At 39.6% G+C, this 18,595-nt stretch overlaps 1 protein-coding gene across 1 annotated transcript in view; it reads left to right on the forward strand.

Moving 5' to 3' along the window:
• The window catches only part of OCA2 (oculocutaneous albinism II), a 223,528-nt gene that overhangs the window by 162,146 nt on the left and 42,787 nt on the right, over nucleotides 1-18,595 (forward strand). Inside the window, exons 18-20 of the mRNA XM_006861920.1 lie at nucleotides 9,958-10,085; nucleotides 12,695-12,754; nucleotides 13,517-13,621. Coding sequence (XP_006861982.1) covers nucleotides 9,958-10,085; nucleotides 12,695-12,754; nucleotides 13,517-13,621 — 293 coding nt within the window. The remainder of the gene's footprint in view (nucleotides 1-9,957; nucleotides 10,086-12,694; nucleotides 12,755-13,516; nucleotides 13,622-18,595) is intronic.

Here is an 18,595-nt window from a genome sequence, read left to right on the forward strand (position 1 = left end):
GGAGCAGAAAGCCTCATCTTTCTCCCATGGAACCACTGGTAGTTTCAAACTGCTGACTATGAAATTAGCAGCCCAACTCATAACCACTACACTTCCAGAGCTCCCTAAAATACTGATTAGGAAAATATAAAGGAAAGCTTTTCTGATAAAACATGGAATATTTAATCTGTAATTAATAAAAATGTCAGTGATAGAACAAAACTACTTAAAAAACAATGAAGGTTAGGCACAAATGAGTAATTTCAATAATACTAAATTCACTGTGTCAAAAACTGGTATGTAACACAAAAGCAAAGAATATGAAAATTGTTGTTGATGATGTTAAGTGCCATTGAGTTGGTTCTGACCCATAGCGACCCTGTATAGGGTTTTCAAGGAGCAGCTGGTGAGCTTGAACCACGGACCTTACAGTTCAAATGGCTTTGTAGTCTGGTGCATTAACCCACAGTGCCACAACAGGAGTCCATTGTTGTTGTTAGGTGCCATCAGATGGGTACTGACTCATAGTGACTCTATGCACAACAGAATGAAACTCTGCCCGGTACTGCACTCACCTCATAATCGCTGCCACGTTTGAGCCTATTGCTGCTGCCACTATGCCAATTCATCTAGTTGGCGGGGTCTTCCTTTGTTTTCCTCTGACCCTCCACTTTACCAAACATGATATCCTTCTCCAGGGATTGGTTCCTCTTCACAATATGTCTGAAGTATGAGAGGTGAAATCTGGTCATTCTGGCTATAGTTCTTCCAACACAGATTGGTTTGTTCTTTTGGCAGTCCATGGTACTTTTAATATTCTCCTCCACCAGCATAAGTCAAATGCATCAATTCTTCTATGGTCTTCCATATTCATTGTCCAACTTTCAAATGCATATGAGGTTATTGAAAATACCATGGTTTGGGTCAGGTGCACTTTAGTCCTCAAGCTGAAATCTTTGCTATTCAACACTTTAAAGAGGTCTTGTGCAGCAGATTTGCCTAATGAAATACATCATTTAATTTGTTGAATGTTGCTTCTATGAGTGTTAATGGTTGATCAGAGTAAAACGAAGTTTTTGATTTCAGTCTTGTCTCCATTGATATGGATGTTGTTTATTGGTCCAGTGGTGAGGATTTTTGTTTTCTTTACATTGATATGCAACCCATACTGAAGGTTGTGGTCTTTTTTCTTCCTCAGTAAGGATATTAAGTCCTCTTTACTTCTAGTAGGTAAGGTTGTATCATCTGCATATCACAGGTTGTTAGTGAAGATGTCTGTACCAGGAATAAAAATTACACGAGCATTTTTCTATACCTAAGTAGCACCAGGAGTTCTGGTGTGGTACTGTGGGTTAATGCGCCAGACTGCAAAGCCATTTGAACTGCAAGGTTGGTGGTTCAAACTCACCAGCTACTCCTCAGAAACCCTATATAGAGTTGCTATGGGTTGGAATCGACTCGACAGCACTTCACAACAACAATAACAAGCAGCACCAGGGAGTCCTAGTGTGGCACTGTAGGATAAGCATTGGACTGCTAACCACAAGGTCAGCAGTTCAAGTCCACCAGCCATTCCTCAGAAACCATAAACAGGGTCACTATGAGTGAGGTCAGACTTAATGGTGCTTAAAAGCAATAAAAAAAGCAGCATCAGTAACAGCCACATTCTTTAAAATCTCAGGTTGTATATGAATATTAACATAGAAACAGTCATTCATTAAGATACAAAACTGTTTCTTCAGAGACTTTACAGGAATTCTTACTATGACTTTAGTCTGTAAAATGATAGCATGAACTCCAGTCCCCATTGTAGTTATGGCTTTAATAATCTTGCTGAATTTATTAGCAAAATTTTTTAATCTAAGTGTTACAGTATCTTATAATTTAAGAGAAAGGAGAAAAATGGTTTCTTATACTTAGAAAATGGAACTTTAAAACACCTATAATATTCCCATATAAAAACTCATAGTAACATTTTAGTCTGTTCAGTGGCTTTTATTTATTTTGTGTGTGTGAATTGAGTGGAGGTTAACTGACAAGATCATCAGCTTTGCTTTCAACCAATCATCTGTTTTATCTCATCTAGATGACTGTAATCCCTTCCTGGCAACAACAGTTATCCTGCTTCCTCCTTGTGGTTTCCCTTTTATATTTATTTTGTACAAATCAACAAAGCAAAAATATTTAATGAAAATACACAAACAAAACGAAAATATATACTCATTTAAATGCCCAAAGGGCGCATTTTGCAAGGCAGCCTCCTGCCTGAAGGCACACAGCCTTTCTCAGCCTATGGGCTTAGAGTCTACAGCTGCTCTCTCTCTTCATGCCATTGCCACCTGATGCTTTTGGGATCAGTTGTAATCTGTGGACCCTGTCAACTTCCAGAAGTCTGGAAAACTTGATTTAGTCTGGTAGGCTCCAAATTAAAAATTTTAGTCTCTTCCATAAGTTCAATATAGTCCATCTTTCTGCTGGGAATTTTGTTCAAGTGTTTTGGCATGTCACCAAAGCATATCAGCAAAACAAAAACTAATCTGTAGATGACAAAACTTAACATGGCCAGGCTGTGGTTAACTTATACTAACTTTTGAAAAAAGCGTGAGACTTGATGGGAATTACATACTGTTCAGAGCTTTATATCTGAGAGCACTTTAGTTACAGATGCCTGCAACAGGCAGGGCTGAATTCTCTCTTGTGCCTAGGTTGAACTTTTCAGGCACCAAATTTTTAAAAAAGTTTTTTTTTATTGTGAATCAGTTCGTTTCATTGCAATGACTACAATCCCCTGCATCCTTCATCATTTAACGGTATTTTCTTCTATTTCCTCTGTATTTTTTGGAGGTGCACCAAAACACTCAGGAATATACAATCACTCAAACAGCCAAAGGGCACACTCTAGCCCCCTGGCTGCTAGCACACAACCCCTCCCCCTCCATGAGTCTAGAGTCCTTAGCTGCTGCCTCTCTCCAGGTCATCATCTCTGCCTCCATCTCTGTAGTTGCCACTTCTCTGGGTAGGGTCCCAAACTCCACTTCCGCTCTTCTCCCTTTATGGTCCCAGGGTCCTCTGCTCTGGGACTGTAAGATCAGATACTGATTTTATCTTGAGAACTTCATGTGTCTCTGATGACTGAGCTGCCCAAGTCAGAGGCAGAGTGTATTGGAAAGTGGATTAGGGGCCACTTCCTTCCGCCTCTGCGGGAAGAACAGAAACTTTCTAAAGGTAGCTATCTTGGTGCAGTAGACAATCAGATAAAAAGTGATCTTTAAACACAGTGATTAACTTTAGTCCTAAAAATGTTCAGAAACAATATCAAACCATCAAGTTACTAACACTTGAATTAAGTTTATAGCTAAGCAGCTGGATTCTAAAGTAATTAAGCTGTAATGAATTTTGCAATCGAAATAACTAAAATTAGGAACATGTTGTTGCTAAGTGCCGCCAAGTGGGTTCCAACTAATAGTAACTCTGAAGACAGTTTCGGAGGCGGGCTGGTGGCTTTGAACAACTGACCTTACAGTTAGCAGCCTGATACTTATTCTAGAGCACCCCACCAGGACTCCAAAATCCATTGTGACTTTCCACAAAGTTTCAAATTGCCTGGAATTTATAGTAATTTGATGATAAATATTCTGAGCATTAGCTTTTTAAAAATCATGCAGTTTGGTGAAGCTAGTCTAACCCTGTCCTGGAATCCAAATTAGTAATTAAAGAAAATCATCAATGGCAAGAAAACCAGTTCCTTGTTTTATGCTATTTAACATGAGACTCCCAAGCCCCCAAATTTAAACTATTAAATTTTAGCCAGATGGATAAAAATTCATTTTAAATGAATTTTTAATCATTATTCAAATGGCATAGCTCTTATAATATAATCCATCAAACGGGAAAAAAATGAACATGTTCTTTAGCAGACTTGAGTATATGCATTTTTTCTCTAAAAAGCAAAAGCATATGAACTTTAAATTATAGCACATATTTTAATTAAACATCAGTAAATTACCTAAATAGACCACAGCCTTCAGTATTGGCTGCACCTCAAAATAAAGAAAACAAAAATCTTCACCACTGGACCAATAAATAGCATCATGATAAATGGAGAAATGATTGAATACTCATAGAAGCAGCAGTCAAGAAATCAAACAATGTATTGTATTAGATAAATCTTCTGCACAAAACCTCTCTAAAGCATTCAAAAGCAAAGATATTAGCTTGAGGACTAAGGTACACCTGACCCAAGCCATGGTATTTTCAATAATCTCATATGCATCTGAAAGTGGGGCAATGAATAAGAAAAACTGTAGAAGAATTGATGCATTTGAGTTATGGTGTTGGAGGAGAATATTGAAAGTACCGTGGACTGCCAAAAGAACAAGCAAATCTGTGTGGAAAGAAGTAAAACCAGAGTGTTTCTTAGAAGCCAGGATGGTGAGACTTCGGCTTTCATACTGTGAACATATTATCAGGAGGAACCATAAAAGGACAAATATTGTATGAGACCACAGCTGTAAAACAGTAAGGAAAGGTTTTCTTGATAAAAGAAACATTCTATGATGATTACAGGGTACAAACAGTGAACGGGAGTTAGTTATGGGCCAGAGGATAGAACCATGTTAACATAGGTGATGGGAAAGGCAATATACAGCAAGAGGGAGGTTGGCAGAAGAAAGATGAAGGTAATGGGAGACACAGTGAGGAATGCAAGAATTACAGTGAATACTGTTAACCGATAATATGAAAACTGCAATTATTGTAAAGAAGCAAAGTATAGGATTTGTTGAATGTAAAACTGATGATCTGCTCTGTAAATCTTTATTCAAGTCACAATGAAAGGTTAAAAAAAAAAAAAGAATGATTGGTTTTGTCCTTAATTATGTTTAGGAATTTCCCTATATTCCTATATTGCGGAACATTTTAATTAGGAAAGGATGTTAGATTTTATCAAATGCCTTTGATGCATCAATTGATTTGATTATGTGGTTCTCTTCCTTTGTTTCATTTATGTGATAAATTGCATTGATTGATTTTCTAATGTTGAACGACACTTGCATTCCTGGTATGAATCCCACTTGATCATGGTGCATATATTTAAATATATTATTAAATTCTGGTGGCTAGAACTCTGTGGAAAAATTTTGCATCTATATTTATGAGAGATATTGGTCTGAATTTCCGCTTTTTGCAATGTTTTTGCTTGCTTTCATTCAGGGTGATGCTGGCTACATAGATTGAGTTAGGGAGTTCTTTATGTTTGAGAAGAATTGTTTATATTTGAGAAGAATTGTTTTCAACTCTTTTCTGAATCTTTGGAAGTTTTTGATGACGGCATCTTCAGTGTCTTCTTTTGTTTTATGTCTGCTTCTGTTAGAATAGATAGGTAGTGTGTTTCCTGGAATTTGTCGATTCAATTAGCTTTCAAATTTGTTGGGAGTATAATTTTTCATAGCATTCTATTATGATCCTCTTTGTTTCAGTTGGATCTGTTCTGAAAAGATTGGAAAATAGATCAAAACAAGTGTGTGGTATACCTAAGACTATAAATTTCCTAGAAGAAAACATAGGGGGGAAAGTGTGGGACATATTTTTAAAAAAAATTAGGCCAACAAACATAACTACAAAGGTACAAATATCAGAAGATAGATTAGATCCTTGGGACATCCCCCAAATTAAATTCTAATGCTCATGAAAAGATTTTATCAAAAGAACACAACCTACTGATTGGGAAAACAATCTTTAGAAATGACCTATCCAATGATATATCTATTGGATAGCCAGTCTCTGTGATCTTTAGAAAACACCAACAACTCAACAACAAAAAGACAACCCAATTTAAAAACAGGAAAAGATACTTAACCTAAGAGGACATTAAAGCAGCAAACAAACACATACATAAAAAGATGTTGAGAAACGCAAATAAAATGACAATGAGATAGCATCTTATGCCAGTTAAAATGGCACTGCTTATCAGGAGAAACCAGCCTTGAAAAAGGACAGCATGGTTGGTACACTAGAGGACCAGATAAAGAAGACCCCCCCAATGAGATGGACTGACACAGTGACAGAAACAATGGGTTCAAACATTACAACAATTGTGAGACTGACTCAGGACTGAGCAGTGGTTCATTCTGTTGTGCAAAAGTCATTATGAATTGGAGCTGACTCAATGGCACCTACCAAGAGCAGTTAATTAGTTGATGGGCACTTACCTTGTTTCCTTTTTTTTTTTCTCTTCTATTATGACTATAAGGAGCTCTGGTAACATAGTGGTTACGAATCGGGCTGTGAACTGCAAGGTCAGCAGTTCAAAACTAACAGCTGTTCCATGGGAGAAAGATGAGACTTTTTGCTCCCTTAAAGATTTACAGCCTCGGAAACTCTGTACAGGATCGCTATGAGTTGGAACCGACTCCACGGCACATAACAACAACATTATGAATTGAACATGTTGCTAGGTTTTGTAGAATCGATTCTTACACATAGCGACGCTATGTACAGAAGAACAGAACACTGACCAGAAAGCTATGTCATCAGAGGAGGGGCAGAGGAGCAGCAACAGTAGAACCAAGAACCAGAGCACAAGACAGAGCAGTGGGCTTCCCACCTCATGGAGCAAGGAAAGCTGAGTGACTTTGGGCAGGAAACTTGCCCAAAGTGGGGTGCCTCCTGGTACTTAATCGGGGGAACTAGGTTTACTGACAGAATTAGAGCTGAGATCCTTAGGCTGAGGATGATGGTGGAGTGGTGTGTCCTGTGGGTATTTATCAGTAACCCTAAGAGAGTTTTGTAACATTGGCAGGACAGGGAGCATGGCTGAGGAGAAACTGCCTTGACAGGAACAACTATGCTCTGAGCATTTCTGACCTGAATTGTAACCCGTTAACTTCTTTAATAAATCCCCTAGCTATAAGTATGGTGTTTGAGTTCTGTGTGGTAATTGCAAGGAATTATTGATCCCAGTTGAGTAGAGGGTATCCTAGGAGGTATGGTTTATTGTCACCTCTACTTGCAGGAATATTGATATTTGGTTTTCTTTTGTAGTGATGTCTGCCTGGTTTTAGTATCAGGGTTATTCACATTTCATCAAAAGAATTTGGAAGTATTGCATCCTTTTCTATACTATGGAATAATTTGATTAGAATTGGTGTCAGCTCTTCTCTGATTGTTTGGTAGAATTCTCCAGTGAAACTCAATTAAAGATACAGAAGAACTAAACAACATATACAGTAAACTTGATCACATCATGGACATATACAGAGCAATCCATCAAACAAGAATAGAATATACAACATCTAGTCTTTTCCAGCACATATGGGCCATTCTCCAGAATAGAACATGTTAGGTCACTAACAACATAGAAATAAGACAAAGCATCTTCTCAGATCTCAACACTATAAAATTAGAAATCAGCAAAAGTAAGATCAAGGGAAAAAAAAATCTTAAAAACTACTGGGTAATAGTATACTCTGTGGAGTTGGTTCTGATTCATAGCGACCCTATATAGGGTTTCCAAGCCTGTAAACCTTTACGGGAGCAAAAACCCTCATCTTTCTCTTGTGAAGCAGCTGATAATTTCAAACTGCTGATCTTGCAATTAGCAGCCCAACTCGTAACCACTACGCTACCAGAAAACAACAACAACAACAAAACAATTCCTTGAACCAAATAAGAATGAAAGCACAGCATACCAAAACCTTTGGGACACAGTAAAAGCAGTGCTCAGAGGCCAACATATAGCAATAATGCATACATCTTGGAACAAAATCAACACCTTAATCCAACATTAGAAAAAGAGCAGTACAGTAAACCTTTAGTCATTGGAAGGAAAGAAATAATAAAGATGAGTGCAGAAATAAACAAAATAGAAAACCAGTAGAAAGAATCAGTAAAACAAGAAGTTGATTTTTGGAAATCATTAATAAAATTGATAAATTGCTGACAAATCTAAGAAAGGAAATGAAGGAAAAAAATTAAATAACATGAATAAGAAATGAATTGGGTGATATAGTAGAATCGATAGAAAAAAAAAAGAATAACAACAGAATATTATGAAAAAATGTATTCCAACAATTTTGAAAACTTAAAAGAAATGGACAAATTTCTAGAAACACACTTTCTACGTAAACTAACACAGATTGAAGTAGAAAATTTAAACAGACCCTTAACAAAAGATAAAATTGATCCATTCATTTAAAAACTGCCAATAAAAAAAATGTTGGACCCAGACTGATTCACTGGTGACTTCTACCAAATGTTTAAAGTCAGAATAATGCTTCCATCCTCCAAAAGTTTTCAAACCTTATCTATGATGGACTGGGCGGTCACTTTGAGCTACAAGGTGGGAGGTTCAAACCCACCAGCCACTCCTTGGAAATCCTACACAGGGTCACTATGAATTGGAACTGACTCGACAGCACTTAACACATTATGTATGTTACATGTTAAAAAGGATTTTGCAGCTAGAATTAAGAGTATAAACCATAATATTGAGAGATTATGTATATACTTTGGGTTGTCCAGATGGGCTAATCATGTGGGCCATTAAAGTGGAGTAAGAATGCAGAAGAACCAATCACAGAGATGTGACAAAGAAGCTGCAGAGATTTGAAGTGTGAGATGGATTCAACCACTGTTGCTGACTTTGAAGATGAAGTAGTGGGCCATGAGCTAAGCCTCTAGAATCAGAGAAAAAACTCGAGTGACAGCCAGCAAGGGTCCTCCATTCTGCACTTTGTAAAGAACTTCATTTTGCCAGTGAGAAAAGAAACAGATTGTTTCTTTGAGGCTTCAGAAAGGAGCATGGGCCCACCAGTTCTTAACTTTGATTTACTTAGAGTCTTATGAGACGCTAAGTAGACACTCAGCAAAGCCCAGCATACAAAAGACTTAATAAAACATTGTGAAGTAATGAGTGGCTGGGATTTTACTCCACTAAGTCTGTAGTAATTTGTTGTGGAAGCAACAGAAGACTAGTACACAATTATGTTTGTAGAATCTAGTTGCAGTTTTGACCTTATTGCATGAACGTTGGTAATTTTTGTTTTTCTCATTTTTTTGTTTTATTTTCCTGGCTAAAAGGAGCTCTCCACAGTGCAGTGGTTATGATTTGGGCTGCGAACCGCAAGGTCAGCAGTTCAAAAATACCAGTGGTTCAGTGGGAGAAAGATCAGGCTTTCTGCTCCTGTAAAGATTTATAGTCTCAGAAACCCTATTAAGGGTCACTATGAGTTGGAACCGACTCTACGGCACACCACCACCACTGGCTAACTAAAGGGTTATCAATTTTACTGATCTTCTTAAAGAACCAAGTTTTTGTAGCATTAATACTCTAATATTTTTCTTGGAGTCCTGGTTTGATGCTGTAGAATAAACACTTGCCTGCCAACCACAAGGTCGGCACTCAAACACACCAGCTGCTTCTTGGAAGGTCACTATGAGTGAGAACTGACTTGATGGAACTTAACAACAATGGAACTTAACACAATATTTTTCTTGATTTCTGATCCCAGCTTTTTCTTACTTATTTATTATTTTCTGCTTATTTTGGATTTCATGTACTTTCAAGATGGTAAAAGGAGCAGAAGATTGTATCAGTCACTTTGGTAAAGAAGATCTGTGGATAGCAAATAAGCACATGAAAAAACACTCCATATCACTGATTGTTTGGGAAATGCGATTCGAAACCACAATGCAATACTATGACAAGTGATAGCACAAAGAGTCGAGGAGAATGGGCTGGGTACAATAACATGGGCTCCAGCAAAGTTCCTGTACTGACCACAGTGATGGGTTCATGAGTGGGCACAAGTCCAACTTTAAATTGTCAATTGTTACTATGTTCAGTGTACTGTATATTGGCTATGCTGATTTTTTTTTTTTTTAAAGGCCATTAGAAATGAAACTGTAGTTGGTGTGTTAAGAACTGAGCTGCATCTGGAGCTTGATCTTTAACTACCATGTCCATTTACTTACTTCCAGGGTGGATTGCTATTATGGGTGCCCTCTGGTTGCTCATTTTAGCTGATAAACAGGATTTCGAGATCATTCTACACAGAGTGGAATGGGCGACACTTCTGTTCTTTGCTGCACTGTTTGTTTTGATGGAGGTAAGATTGTAGATTTCTTATAACATGATATTTTACCTGGTTTTGATCTTTCAGACTACGAGGGTAAGGGGAAAAATATTGCTACAAGGGCTCCAGTTCATGCATGGGCTTGTTTCAAGCAAGGCTTCTGTAAACCTGTCTCTGTGACCACTGGACGGCTGCATTCCACATGCTGATTACCAATGGGTGTTTGCAGCTGTTTGTTCTCATTTTGAGTCATGCCCCGTTAATAAATGAAGGTCCCGAAAGCTTTGCTCCATTCATTCTACTTTGAGGAGGCAGCTCTTCCTCAGCCATAATTTGAGTGCTTTCCAACTTGAGGGGCTCATCTTCTCGTATTGTATCAGACAATGTTTCATTGCTATTTGTAGAGTGTTTAGTGATTAATTCTTCTGAAATGGAACTTAGTTTTGTTGTTGTTGTTAAGTGCCATTGAGTTGATTCCAACCCATAACAACCCTGTATAGGGTTTCTAGGAGCAGCTGATGAGCTTGAACCACTGACCTTGCAGTTCAAATGACTATGCAGTCTGGTGCATTAACCCACAGCGTCACACCAGAATGCCTTAGTTTTGTCAGGGTGCCTTAAAAAAAAGGATACTTTTTGTGTCATGGAAAAAAAAATGATTTTGATGGTAGAACTAATATCAAATTTCAACAAAACTCAAGTAAATATCTTTCCAAATCATTTAAGCTTTGCAAAAAAATTGTATGCAAATTATGCCTCTAATTAAACAACAGTTTTTGGATGGATCAAGTGTTTTAAAGTAGGTCATAAAGAGCTAAAAGATTAATTCAAGTTAGAGAGATCAGCTAGAAGATTATGGCAACTGTGTTTTGGAATTCTAAAGTGGTAATCTTGGCAGATTTTCTCACGGTGGCTTATCATGAAGAAGTTTTAAGAAAATTGAAAACGGCATTGGTGAGAAAAAGGCCAGATAAGGTGCACTGAGAATTTTTTTCCCCCCATCATGACAATGCACCTGTTCATTCTCCAAGAGTAGCAAGGTCTGTCCTGTGGGAATTTCATTGGTAAACCTTACCCCATGTATCTTAAAGCCCTGATATTGCCCCTTTAGACTTTTTTTGTTCCCCAAACTCAAAGAACATTTAAAAGAAATGTGACTAGAATTTCTTAAGGTTATCAAACCTGACGTTTTGAGCTGGTGGAATTCAAGGAGATCATAATTCTCTGGGAAAGGATTAGCGAATGGAAACACCGCTTTCAGAAGTGTACAGACTTAGTTGGAGGATGTGTAAAGATATAGTAGTCTCACATTTTGATATCTTTGTATAATAAAAATGTTTATGATCTTATACAAGTAGTTTTTGACTTACCCTCAAATAACAAAATAAGAGGTATGGCCACAATGATTTGTTTTCAAGCTTAAATATTTTGTTATTTTTAATAAGTGTTGGATTGCTCTAAATAAGTGATTCTCAAAAGAGAATGAATTTTTACCTCAGGGGACATTGGTAGTGTTTGGAGGAGAGGTTCTGTTAAGATCCGTCAGCAGAGACTAAAGATGCTGTTAAATACCCTATAATGCACAAACTGCTCCTCACAACAGATAATTACCTTGTCAAAATGTCACTAGCACCAAGGTTGAAACTGAGTTCTAAATAGAATTTAGTATTTCACAAAGGAAAACCATATTTAAAGCTGGGAATTTAAAAACCTATATTTAAACATGGTCAAATGGATGTTTTCAATTTGAGAGCCATTGAGCATAATCAAATTAAAGTGAAAAGGTCAAATTTCACAGGTTCTGGATAGCTTTGTCTTTCCAGGTCACTCCTACAAGATTTCCCTTCAGTGCTGGCCTGTCCTAGGCCTTCTTTGATCCTGAACTTCCCTGTTGCTGCTGGTCGTGGTGACAAGTTTAGCATAAAGGTTCCTGTGCTGTCATTTTCTTCCTTTTATTTTGTCTTTTCTTTCTCATAATATAGTGACATGAAGCTGTCCAGTACTGTGGAGTTAGTTCCATGTTTCAGTTAAATAGACCTCTATTTTCTTTCTTTGGCGGTTATAAAACCCAAACATTTTCTTTTTAGTACTTAAGCTCTGTGATGTTCAACTTTAAAAAGAAATTGGAAATGCAGTTTACCTGAAAGACCCTTTAAATGTAATAGATTTCATTATGTACAGTTGAACAGTACTCCTCTGCACTGATCTTAGAGATTTCCTTTCATCTGCATGCTATTTTAATGTGGATATTGTTGTTGTTGCTAAGTGTCTTTGGGTCAGTTCTGACTCATAGTGACCCTGTGTACGGTTTCCAAGAAGCAGCTGGTGAGTTTGAACTGCCAACCTTGTGGTTCAAATTGACCTTGTGGTCCAGTGTTTTATCCCACAGCTTGTGGATATTAATATAAATCAGTGAGGAACCCCCTGCCTCTGTTATTGTGTGATTTTTCTTGATGAATCTTCTGTCTGTACATATAATAATAAATTATTTATAGACTTTGCATTTGGGTTTGATTATTTATAAAAAGCAAGAGGCTGACTCTACCTTCTATCCAATTATTTTGATTTTGAAGACATGGCTTTAAAATTTGCATATAGTCTCAGATTTAACCTGATTCTCACCATATGTCCATTTTTCTTAGGCACTGGCCCATCTCCACTTAATAGACTATGTTGGAGAACAGACTGCTTTGTTAATAAAGGTATATTAAATGCTGTACTAGAATGTGCTTCAGACCTTGTCACTTTGATATTGCAAAACATTGTCATGAATATGAAATGTGAATTTTGTAAAAATAATTACTGTAGGAACCATTTTCTCATGAGAAGAGTTAAAGGGAAACATTTCTCAAAGAATCTATAATTACAGTTCTTACTATTTTGCTATTGGCCTTTGATGAAAAATATCTAAGGAGAGCAACTCAGTCTCCTCTCTGGGCAAATGAGTGTTTGTTGTTATTTAGTGCTGTCGAGTCAGTTCTGACTTATAGCAACCCTGTATAGGGTTTCCATGGAGTAGCTGGTGAGCTTGAACCTCCAATCTTGTGGTTCAAACCAACTTTGCAGTCTAGTGCATTAATAGCCACACAGAGTCCCTATTCCATGCTCTTCTGGGGTTCAGGTCAGAGTGACAATGCATGTCTCTACCAGGTGCTGGTGAGGGGAGAGGTGGCTCTACTTTCCTCCTGACTGGGCTAGGAGGATGTAGGGTGATTTTGGAATTGCTCCCCCCTCATTTACTCATGGAAACCTGGAGGGTTCTGTAAGGAGCCAGGAAAGCCCTGTTTCAACACTCTGTGGCCACAGAACCTGTCTCTCCCTTTGTCTGATGTTTAAGAAGAAGGTCCTCTCTAAATCTCATGAGTCTACAGAATTAAACCCTAAATGTGTGTGATATAACACTGCAGCTACTTTTACACGGCTACCTTGTAGGTCTGAGCTTTGTTGTTATCTACTCCTTCCAGATGGTCCCCCAGGACCGGCGCCTGGCCACAGCTATCGTGCTAGTGGTCTGGGTCTCAGCCACAGCCTCATCCTTGATTGACAACATCCCATTCACCACCACCATGGTGAGTTGCATGACTCTGATGCAGAGGGCTTCACTCCCAGCCAGCATGCAGTCTGGAGCTTCTCTTCCTTTGAGGAAGCAGAGAGTGAGATATTCTTACTTTGCTGGGTTGAGGCGACAGGTGGGTAGAGTCCAGGGCAGAGAGTGCTGAGAGCCCAGACTCACAATGGAGGGTGAGTGGTCCCAAGTGACTGATGACAAGCTGTTGCTCTCCCTGGAAAGACTCTCTCTTTTTTTCTTCCTCTCTCTCTCTCTTTCTTTCTCTCTTCCTTCCTTCTTTTCCTCCTTCCTTCCTTCCCTCCCTTCTTTTCTTTCTTCCCTCCCTCATCTACTTCCTCTTTCCTGCCATCCACTTCATCACTCCTTTTCTCTCTTCTTTCTTCTTTTGTTTCTCTTTGTGTAAAGAATTGGGAGACATTAAAGGCAGATAATGGTTGAAGGCTTTTAATCATTATTCCTTCAAATGGAGAATCAGGTGCCTTTCTAATTGTCAGCCCTTACCTTATCTGGTGGTTCGAAAACTTGTGGCTGAGAGCCCACATGCTTGTGGGGGGAGTCAGTGATGCTCTCTATGCCACCCAGGATGAATGACATGCTCCGGGTGTGAACTCTGTCTCTAACATGGGTAAGCTCATGAGATTGCTTCAGGATTGGAGCCCTAGAAATGGACCCAGGTTCTCTGAGGAGATAAATGAAGCTCAATATGGTGATAAACAGATCTGGGGCTCGATGAGAAATGTGAACCTGTTCCTTTGAACTTTCCTCTTCTGTAACAGTGAAGGCAGCTGTTGACCTGAAACTGTGATCGGGTAAGATGGGATGGCCAGGGAGAATGCCATGGATCTGGAGCTCCTGAGAGTCTAAAGGGTGTGCCATTACACACCCTTATGAATGACATGAGCATTTTCAATGACTTGAAATGAATTACATGAAAATTTACTCAACGACATGGAAACTTTTGCTATAATACTTCAATAAATATGTTGTTGTTAAGTACCATGGAGTTGGTTCCGACTCATAATGACCCTGCACGTGGTTTCTGAGGCTGTAAATCTTTATGGGAGCAGAACACCTCATCTTTTTCCCATGGAACCACTGGTAATTTCAAACTGCTGACCTTAAGGTTGGCAGCCCGACTTGTAAGCACTGCGCTACCCCAATACAAGCATTCCTCTGTGCTTTTATACTAAGCAGTTTAATGCTATATCTATTCTGTGACTGTATTATAATTTACCTACTCCACTAAGTCCAGGGGCTGGGCTATCCTGCCTTGTTTCCTGTTACACCCCTTCTCCAAACCAGCATGTCCAGCAAGTGAGTGTGATTGGAAGGTAAATTGTACTCTTCTCATCTCTACTCCCCAGTTCTTTTGCTTCCGTGACTCTAGGGGGCAGTAGATGGAGACGCTGTGGGCGCTCATCCTGCTTCTGCAGACAACCCTTCTAGGATTGCTATGTGCTAGAATGGGGTCTTGGTGTGGTGCTGTGGGTTAATGCGCAGGACTGCAAAGTCAGTTTGAACTGCACGGTTGGTGGTTCTAGCTCACCAGCCACTCCTAGGAAATCCTATGCCGGATTGCTATGGGTCGGAAGTGACTCGACGGCACATAACAACAGCAGGGTCAGAATTGACTCCATGGCAGTGGCTTCTGGGTTTGGTTGGTATATTCCTCTAGAACTACATCAAAACTTGAAATATATAACTAATGACTGAAAATTCCCTGACCATCTTTCTCAATTCAGATCTTGTCATTTCAACATTATTGGCTTGAACAGGAAAAATTCTCAAACAATTTCTAAGTTAAAATGCTGTTATCCTTGTCTTGGATGTTGAATTCAAAGAATGGTAATTTATGCACATAACTTTGTGGGTTTTCTTTAACTGACTTCTTGGCTATTCACCATTATCTGTCTCGTTGTTCAGCCTCCGTATGGGAAGCTTGTTTTAAGAGCTGGCTTCCTTTTCTCTGTTTTCTTACAGCCCAAATCCTTCCCTGTCTCCATGCTTCTTGGGAAGTAATGAGGCAGAAGGTAACATATGGCAAGAGAAAACATTCTTACATTTGCATTTTGCTTCTTTGTTTTTATTTTAATTCATCCTTGTTGAACGCATCCTTTTCTAAAAGGTTTAGGGGGAAAATTCATGGAGAGGACTAGGATCAGTGGACTGCAATCAGTGGTGTTGGAGGTAGGCTTAATAATGTAGCATTTATGGTAATTAACAGCTAAGGTTCTAGAGGAGTAGGGTCTGGGCATGAATTCTAGCTCAACACTGTGTAAGTTAAGGACTTCTTGGAGTGGAGTCCTGGTGTGGCTCTGTAGGATAAGCACTAGACAGAAATGTCGGTTCGAACTGCAGGGTTGGTGGTTCAAATTCACCAGGTGCTCTTTGGAAACCATATACAGGGTACTATGAATTAGAAATAACACAATGGCACTTAACAACAACAATAAGAGTTAAAGCAATAGAAGGGGCATCAGTTTAGAGATAATTAGTTTTGCCAATTAGCTGGGCAGAGCCTGTGTTGTTCCCTGACAGTGGTGCTGAAGGTCTGTGGGTACACTGCCTCCCAGGAGGAGCTGAGAGAGTGTTCTGGTGGGACCCTGCTGCACCCAGAGGAGAAAGTGAACCAGTTCCCTCCCACATCCTGCAGACCAGCCACTATATAGCCAGGCCTCCATAATACCCCACAAAAGACCTATGGCTTAGTTAGGGACTGAGAGCCCAAGAGAAGATTAAACTGGCTGTATGTGGAATCCTGGTATGGCACTGTGGGTTAATGTGCCAGACTGCAAAGACATTTGAACTGCAAGGTATGCAGTTCAAGCTCACCAGCTGTTCCTTAGAAACCCTGTACAGGATTGCTGTGGGTCAAAACCAACTCAACGGCACTTCACAACAACAACAACAACATGTAAGAGACACCAGTGACCCCCCAGCTGCTGTTGGACACAAGCACAGGACAGCACAGGCATTATAAGGAAATTCAGGAGCTCCAAGTCCAACAAATAGCATGTTTCTGGAAATAAATCCATCATTTTTTATACTAAAATGCTCAATAATGAATTAAAGAAGAGAAAGGCCATGGTTAGGCTGAACTAATGGTTTTGAAGTGAGAGAAATTGCTAAAAGCACAAAGAATCCATTCATGAAAAGGTTAGTGTGAAATTTAGAGGAGAAGTCATCGTAATGATGGGAAGTCCAGTAAGAAAAGGAACACATTGCATTTAAAACTTGTATCCTCGCCCGCTCTCCCTCAGAGCCATGTGGAACCCAATTCCCCAGAATTACAATGTGGTGAGCTGGGCATGTTCAAGTTCAAGAAAGGCAGTCAGGGTTAAGACCCCATATGTGTGGTTTATACCCCTGTCACAGTATCACACACACTTTCCAAGAAGTCTCAGAAACTCCCAGGGAAAACTCACTTGGGACTTGGAGGGTGAGATTCATTCCTGCAGGCAGAAGAGGGATCCCATGGTGAGGATGTTCCTGAGTGTCTAGCGCCTGCAGCCACCTGCACCTGGGCTTCCACACACATGAGAGTGTCTTACCTGGGGATGCAAGTCACCCATAGCAAGGACAAGCCCAGCAATGACACAAAAGCACATTGATTTCTAGCCTCGACATGGGGTACCGGTAGGGCCCCAGAAGGAGGTACAGTTACGTTTGACAATTCCTCAGATTTTGCAGGAGCCAGAGCCCAAAATTTTCACTTTTCAAATGTAAGGCAAGAATTGAAAATCCAAATTTACACTGAGGGACCACATTTTGACCTTGTGAATATATGCCTCTGTTGATCAACAGAATCCTTTTCTCCTCATTTTATGGTGGTACCGCCGGTGTGGCATTGTGGGATAATGCACTGGACTGCAAGTTTGGTTTGAAATGCAAGCTCGGTGGTTCAAATTCACTAGCTGCTCTTTGAAAACCCTACACAGAGTTGCTATGAGTTGGAACCAACTTGACAGCACTTAACAACAATACCACCCTGGCCCACTTGACTAGGGACACTTCACATTTCATTCTCACCACTTCTGTCTGCCACAATCTCCATTTGGGCTGGCAGTCTCCCAGAGCCTCACCCTGAGACCACTGGTCAAATTGGCCTCTGAACTCAAAACTGTGCTGCTTAGAATTCTCATGGTCTGCACCCTGGGAGTTTTACTTCTGGACAGTGTTTTTCATGGAGGCATTATCAACTATACCCAGACACCTTCTTCTCCTTTCCGAGTCCCTCTGAGGGATACCCACAAACCTTCCCAGATCTCCCAGTTATTGTCTGGCCCTCCCTGACTTCCCCAGGTCTTAGAGTAGGACTAGAGGTCTAGCAGTGAGGTCTAGGACCCCTTCTGTTTTCAGGGAAATGAGAAGGAACTTTTTCTGTGATGTAAAGTGAATTATGATATTTGAATTTAAATGGATATATTTAACAGAGTGATAAATCACTTTTGTTTAAGAATGATAATATTATTATATGCTACCAATTGCATCCTTGGGAGAGATTTTAAATTAGGACAACTCTTTAGGGGACATGTGAACAAAAATGTTTGCAGCCCATGTGTGGGTGTGGTCATGGAAGTGAGAGCAGCCCTAAACTGGTCTTCAGTGTGGACCCGCTGAGTGCTGAGCTGAGGCAAATCATTCTACATGGGTTTAAATGATAGTTCTCCTAGATAACTGTTTAGCCACACCACATAGGAGAAGCACTCGAAAGAAAGGCTGTTTTTGGAAAAGGGACCTATGAAGGGGGTCACATCCTATTGTATATCATTTCATTGCCATGGTTACAATCTGTTCCATGTATTATCAACTAAAGCACACAGCCCCTCTCCTTCTCTGTGTTTAAAGTCCCTAACTGCTCCATCTTTCCACATCATCATCTCTGCCTCCATCTCAGGCATCACTGCTTCTCTGGGTAGGGTCCCACTCTCTGCTCTTCTCCCTTCATGGTCCTAGACTGAAAAGTTAATCACTC

This window comes from Chrysochloris asiatica, unplaced genomic scaffold (assembly GCF_000296735.1).
Source record: "Chrysochloris asiatica unplaced genomic scaffold, ChrAsi1.0 scaffold00044, whole genome shotgun sequence".
NCBI lineage: Eukaryota > Metazoa > Chordata > Mammalia > Afrosoricida > Chrysochloridae > Chrysochloris > Chrysochloris asiatica.